The 7,389-nt window shown below is 42.9% G+C and overlaps 1 protein-coding gene across 1 annotated transcript; it reads right to left on the reverse strand.

Moving 5' to 3' along the window:
* Window positions 1-2,839: 2,839 nt before the first annotated feature.
* LOC133504058 (cortexin domain-containing 1 protein-like) lies at window positions 2,840-6,266 on the reverse strand. Its single transcript, XM_061826220.1, has one exon. It carries the CDS (start codon window positions 3,020-3,022, stop codon window positions 2,840-2,842), a length of 183 nt encoding a protein of 60 aa, XP_061682204.1. The 5' UTR covers window positions 3,023-6,266.
* Window positions 6,267-7,389: the final 1,123 nt, after the last annotated feature.

Here is a 7,389-nt window from a genome sequence, read left to right on the forward strand (position 1 = left end):
TGACTCTATGTGCCCTGTGATTGGCTGGCAACCCGCCAACCAGTTTACAGTCTACCCCACCTCCAAAAATAGGTGGGATGAGCTCCAGCGCTCCTGGGACCCTTGTGAGGATAAGTGGCTCCTAAAATGGATGGATCGTGCCACTTTAAATGGTGGCAGGTATGTGCTGACAGGCATTTACTTGAATTTGAATGTGATTGCTTGATTCTGAACACATTTCTAAGAAGGTGTGTGCAGTCACATCAATGATGATGATGACAGAAATAAATGCGTTACAGCTTTGTTCTTAATTGTATTAATAATTCCGACAAAGGTTGGCCATTTTGGGGACTTGAGCAAAAAGGGTACACAAAAAACGCTATACCTTTGTTAATTAATCTTCTGTGGTGCGGTCTGTAGTTTTGTGGATTGTTGCAGCAGGAATCCTTTGATCATCAGAACAAAACTAAGGACCTTGTAGAATTCAGGAGCACAACCACCACCCAGTCCATTACCATCCTTTCTTTTCTTGACAGGATAAATATAAAATACAACACACTGTGGATATATAATGGGAAAAAAACATATCTACATACCCCTAATCAAATGCCAGGTTTTTGTGATATAAAAATGAGTTTAAATCACTTAAAAACCTCTCCACCAGTACTGTGATAATAATCTGTAATCTAATCCCTCAATTGAAAAAAAAAAAAGTCGTTTGAGTTGGTTTGACAAAAAATGTGAACTAATGTCAAATTGCTGAGTAAAAAAAAAGAAAACACGGAAAACAGTTAAGGCCCTGCATCACTTCTCATATGCCTGTCTGAGCCAGTAGAGTGGCAGAACAGAAATCTTATGTCACAAAGAAAAACATCTAAGTCACTTTGAAAAAAATAATTTAAGAAAATCCTTGCAAGCTCTCAAACACTCAACTGTAAAATGATTCACTGGTTCGATGAAAGGAAAGCATGTTTGGTTTAAACACAACTCTGCTTTTCTTTTCTTTTTTCACCACAAGCCTACCAGAACATGTATTTTGGTTAGTGGCACTCGTGTGAGATGAATCCTATCTAATCTACATTTTAATGTGTTTGATTCCAAACACAGCTTTGTTCCCGGTTATAATAGGGGGTGCTGTCTTGTGGAAACACACGAGTTCTTGAAAACATTTTTGTTTTTCACTCATGTTCTACAGGTTATAGTTCTCTTTAACACTGTCATTTTTTTCTAACTGATTTATCTTTGTCACTTCCGAAATCATAAAAATCTAACATTTGAGCAGGCATGTGTAGACATTTTATATTTTGTACAATGGAAAAATGACTGTAAATCCAGTAATGTTGTCCCAATATAAGAGGTGTATGAAATAATCTGTCTACACTGATGGTGTTGGAGGATGCTTTTTCCTCCGCGTGTTCATTTAATTTCGGATAGTGAGAATGTTGGTTATCCAAATACAGGCTGGAGACGATGAACAGTTTCTTCGAAGCTTTTACTTACAGAATATTCTGGGCACAAATGAGTGACAGACAATGGCTGTAGGCGATCACAAGTACAAAGATACAGAGGACTTGCAGCATTGTTATTCTATCAGAAGGATCCGCATCACAAAAGTATGAAAGGAAAATAAAGAGCAATACAAGAGAATCGCATCATAAAATGAAGAGCATCACAAAATATCTCCATCATAATGACTAAACCAAATCTATCTGGTAATAACAGGCACATTCCTATGTCCTGGTCTCTAGTAAACATTTCAGCAAGATTCACATAAGGTTAACTGATGAGCTGCCATGCTTCAAACATGAGTTATACAGTCATGACTAAATATGAGCAGAAGACACACTTCAACATTAATTTAACAATGGTTATTGTTGTACTTGGAGTTTGTAGAGTTGTAGAACTTACATTATCATAGAGATATTAGCATTAACAATCTCATTGCTTCTACTACTATTACTACTGATGTGCTAACTGGTGAACAAAACGTAAAAAAATAGGAATGCTTTATATTAGGGGTAGCTGTTATAAACCTTAAATTGGATGGTCTATAGAATCTAGTAAACCCATTTCGTGCCATGGATATATTAATACGTTTTCATAAACCCATCTGTTTAACCCATTCATGGGCAGCGTCCCATTTTTGGGACATCTTGATTTTCACGCATTATAGCTCAGTGGTTAGAGCACTGGTTTGGTAAACCAGGGGTTGTGGGTTCGTATCCCACTGGGGCCTCCACTCCCTGAGAAGGGTTGCGTCAGGAAGGGCATCCGGTGTAAAAATTGTGCCAAACATATATATGCGTTCATCTGAGATGACACGCTGTGGTGACCCCGAAAGGGACAAGCCGAAAGAAACACACACACATATCCTTCAGTATATAAAAAGATTTAAGTATTTTAATTTGATTCTGATTCTCTTTTTTGGGACGATCTACTAAGAAAACCCAAGTACCCTCTCGCGGGCAGCGTCCCATTTTTGGAACGAGATTATAATTCAGTAAAGTTATCATATATCTTAATCATAACCGAAAAAGAAGTGTTATTTCCTTGATTGTGGCCTATTATGAGACTTTTGTCTCAATAAGGCAAAAAATTGCCACCCTGCCCATGAATGGGTTAATATCTTTTCAATGTCTTTTTTTTTTTTTTTAAACACTGTAATAGAGGGTTTGGCATAGCCCTACATCATGTGTCTAAGGGTTGGGTAGGATTTTAGTATGTTCAGCACGGTACCGTTTAAAGTATGTCAAACACTCAAACAACATTGACAAGAGTGTATTTAATATATACATGTATCTTTTTTTTTTGGGGGGGGGGGTTCATTTAGTTTCTAATCCATTCCGAATCTTCAGGGTCTTCATGTAATCTGCTCCTCCTGATAGGTGGAGATGGAGATGGAACCGTAAGGGTCGACCACTGTCTGGGCACAGCGGACCACTGTCACCAGCAAGAAGAAACATAGAAGCGCGAGGAAGAAGAGGGCAAAGCCCAGATCCACATCAACCTCTAACGGAGCTGCGGGATGTGTCCCATGGTCCATGTGGCTGATCAAAGTTTCTGGTCCTGCGCCACACCCCACTCCCTCCCCCAATGTCAGTTAAAAACTTATACCAAGGAGACGCTGATCACCTCCGTGCTGCAAAAGAGAAAATGAAGATGAACGATATCTGAAGCTAGACAAATAAAAATTAAAGATAGATAGGCTATGCATATTTAGAGTGAGCGAAAGGTAGATGGGTAGAAATAATAGATCAACAAGATAGAGCTGGAGCAATGGCTAGAGATGCAGCACTAGAGTTCTGTAAAAAACAATAGAAGGAGAGAAAGGTAGCTACAGATAATATCTTAGAGACAGATAAACTAGAGCTCCATAGAAATGTAGGGATAGAAATGGAGAGATCTCCAAGATAGAGCTTAATATAGTTAGTTATAAACAGATATCTGATCGAGAGAAATGTTGTGAATCCAGATTTCTTGTTTTTTTTTTTAATTCACCATTTTATCAAGTAGACATGCAAGATTCTTTTTACCTATGATTTCACAGCATGCATTATACAATATTTTGAGGGATACCAACATTCATACACTTCAGAATGTACCAAAACATTCAAGCATCACAGACATTATTACAATGTGAACATTACACCTCAAGAAGAAATAATTGTACGGTGAGTAAATATCTGACTTACCACACTGCCTTTCTTGCACTGCAATTACTTTTGTTTTTTTTCCAGCATGTGTTCAAACTTTTGAGGAGTTTCAAATGGCTGTGTTGGTTCGTCAGCTTCTTCCTATAATGCCAGTCACATAAGACAGTCATTGGGTTCTCGCAGCTTTTATGCTTATCTTCTTTCCCTCAGGATCATCGCATGGCAAAACAATCTTATTTGCATACATTGGGGAACATTATACTGCACTGAGATATCATTGTACAATATATGTGTGAGCTGATTTATGTCTCTACAAGTTAAAGGCTATCAGGTACTCGCGTTGCTGCAACATTCATGCCATGGGCTTGCATTTTGCGACCTCCTCCAGAGCAGTAAGCCCTTATTAATACTTAAGAGGGAATTTGATAAGTCGACAGCGTGCAAGTGAATCAAACACCGTGCACACTTTTGTTCTCTTGTCAAAGGAGGCGCTTCCGTATCACCGATTAGACTTCGCCGTGTTCAAATTGAGGAGATGCTGACCTTATGTATCAGATAAGGCCAAAGGGGTACCACAAAAGGGGCCAAACATTTTCGGATTTGCAAGAAGTAAGGATAGCATGCGCAGGAGAAACAGGAGAAACAGTCGCAATTGACACATGGAGCACACATTAAAATAATCATTATGAGCATATGTGTAAATTGATCAGCCGGTGTGTTCAATTAGCCTAGAAGGCCTTTTAGGTTGTGTGCCAAATAAACGGGAGGGCGGGAAGGAACTGAAGCAGGTTTTTGGTCTTAAAAAAATAAACACACGCTCAGACTTTCTCCAATGTTTTATACAACCCGTCACTCCAATGGGGAGTCTGTTTGCAAATATAAAAACCTTGGTCCGGCAGAGGAACGACAGCGACGTCGGCGAGAGGGCCGATGCTTCTACTGTGGATGCCCGGGCCATTTAATAGCCCACTCTCCGGTCAGGCCCAAGGGCTCCGTCCTCAAGATCACGACTCCGAGTGTGAAGTACACCGCGGCGGGATCGAGTTGAGCACTGCTTCGAGTCACCTTGAGCATGGGGGGTCGTACTTATTCAGACGCTAACCTGATTAATCCACGGGTAGTCAAGGCCTTGAGCCCTGTGACCTTTCAGACGCAGCGGTTCCGCAACGCATTTGCGGACAATGGTAAATTCCTTCGCCGAGTGACTCACCGTACACAATCTCTGAGGATGACATTCCGGACGCTCACACCTAGAAGATAAGTTTTCCCTGTATTTAACTCGCGGAGCAGCGATGTCATCTTGGGCAGTCCTTGGCTTAAAAAACAACCCACACATCAACTGGACCACCGTTCAAATCAGGGCATGGGGGGAAGAATGCAGTAAGGTGTGTTTCGGGGCTCTAGAAGAGAAGAGTTTACAGATCGGCAGCCGATTTACAGGAATTGAAATCTGTACCGGAATTATCAGCAGTGCCGTCCTGTTATCAGGACCTTAAAGGCCAAGTGTCATCCCTATAAACATTCTAAAATAGATATTGTAATGAAAAATACATAACATTATTCACTTCACGTCTATACGAAAAAATAAATGTGAGCGGAGAGCACGTCATCCATGCGCAAAGTTGCAGAAGTGTCATTCTACGATATCCAAGTGGTTGCCGTCTTGGCTGCATCCTCTGTTGGCGACGTCACCCGGACATTCGCCAATGAAAACATGCGGTGCACCCTAACTATGGGAGACGAACACGCCCCTTCTGACACGGAAGCTCTTTTCGAAAAGGAGAACACCACACAACCGAGTGAAGTTACCGGGGCAATATTACACTATTGTTTCGAGCCATATTCTGATGATATGCGATCACGGCCAAACCGCCTCCCGTCCGATCCACTTCCGCGGCGGAGATAAGCCATTGCGGCTCATCGCAGCTGGCCGGTGTGGCTCATTTTTCAGCACCGAGGTGGCTTATCACGGAGCCAAGCCGTGCTGCTTTAGGGGGGTGTTCATAGACGCTGCAGTACACGATGAACAACACCGTCGAGCCGGGGCGCTTTACTGCGTTGTCACCGAACGCGGCTGAGTGAGGCAGAGCCAAGCCGTGCTGCTTTAGGGGGTTGTTCATCGACACCGCAGTACGCGATGAACAACACCGTAGAGCCGGGGCGCTTTACTTGCGTTGTCGTCGCACGCTGCTGAGTGCTGCATTGTGGCAGCGTTATTCAGAGCCGCCGCCATCCGGGGGCTCGTGCGCTGCGCTGGCGAAGTGATGCAGCAGCCCGACACCGTCGGGTGCGCACATCAACATATTTCGTACGCGGATCTTTTGTTATGTTGTGAGAGACGTATTACATGGTCTGCACGAAACTATTATTTTTTTTTGTAGCTGTTGTAGAGATTTGCGAGTTTCGACCCTACGAATGTTCACGAGTCGAGGAAGATATGACCAATGATTAGAAAAAGTTAACAGCAAATGGATTTATTACAAAGGAATGTGCAGTACAGACGTTTGGGTCTTATCGAGGTATCTGCTGCACACGAGACGTGTGTTTTCTGGCAGGATAGCCAAAGAAGAAGACAAAAGCTGCCCAGTAACACGAGGTTTTTATATGTTTGGGTCCATGGTAGAAGTGGCTGCCCCCCGCAGTCTGGTCCTGGGCTGGGATGGTAACTTTCTGCTCCTTATCTGGTGTCGTTCATCTCCACAGAAACGCCTGGGAGGGGAGTATGGCGCCAGCCGGTTTTCTGCGTACAAAGATCAAGGACAACCACCGGCTCCACAACACATCCCTGTCTGATTGGCAAATGGACAACACTTTATGTTGATTAAATGTATAAGGTTATATTTAAGCAAATAATGAAAGTGCAATAAAAGTGAAATAGTCTTCACTGTATACACACCTACCTGTCAATTGGAACCCACGAAGCTCTCGTCCTCTGCACCCATGCAATCCATTTTTCATGACAAACCGTGTCTCTTGCAAACTTATGAAGGGTAAATCCATCCTCCCGATTGTTCAAGCAATGTCCAGTAATGCAACGAGGCAGCATTTTGGCTAACACAAAGGAACAACGAGCTACCTTCCCGGAGGTAAAAGTAATGGAAACAAACGAGTCCACTTGAGGGCGGGTCGGTCCTTCACGTCACTTCCTGCTTCTTCTCGAAAACAAATCCCTCGAGAGGATTTTCATGGCGCGAGTTACAAAAAGCTGTATACGTCAAAAACATGTTTTGTGGTGAAAAAACACATGGGTCCATGTTGGCTGTTTTTTCATTAATAACTTACTAGAAATCATGCATTTCATGACAGTGGCATTTTAAGGAAGTTTTTTCAGAGGCAACGGCCAAATTCCTTCCGCCGGACCGCCCGTACGATTGTGCTATCGAGTTGTTGCCCGGCACCTCACCTTGAGGGAGGCTTTTTTCATTAACAGGACCGGAACACCGATCCATGAAAGAGTATGTGGCTAGCGGCAGGACTCATCCGACCATCATCGTCGCCGACAGGAGCAGGATTCTTCTTTGTCAAAAAGAAGGACATCTCGTTATGGCCCTGTATTGATTACAGGGGACTTAATTACATCACCACCAAGAACAGGTACCCTCTTCTCCTAATTGCCACCGCATTCAAGCTGCTTCAAGGGGCCCGGATCTTCACCAAGTTGGATTTACAAAATGCGTACCATCTGGTACGTATCAGAGAAGGGGACGAGTGGAAGACTGCCTTTAATACACCAACAGGCCACGACAAGTACCTGGTG

Source organism: Syngnathoides biaculeatus, chromosome 1, assembly GCF_019802595.1.
Source record: "Syngnathoides biaculeatus isolate LvHL_M chromosome 1, ASM1980259v1, whole genome shotgun sequence".
NCBI lineage: Eukaryota > Metazoa > Chordata > Actinopteri > Syngnathiformes > Syngnathidae > Syngnathoides > Syngnathoides biaculeatus.

What these genes read in the sequence shown, in the direction of transcription:
- LOC133504058 (XM_061826220.1), bottom strand. Translation starts at nt 3,022, where the DNA reads ATGGACCATGGGACACATCCCGCAGCTCCGTTAGAGGTTGATGTGGAT.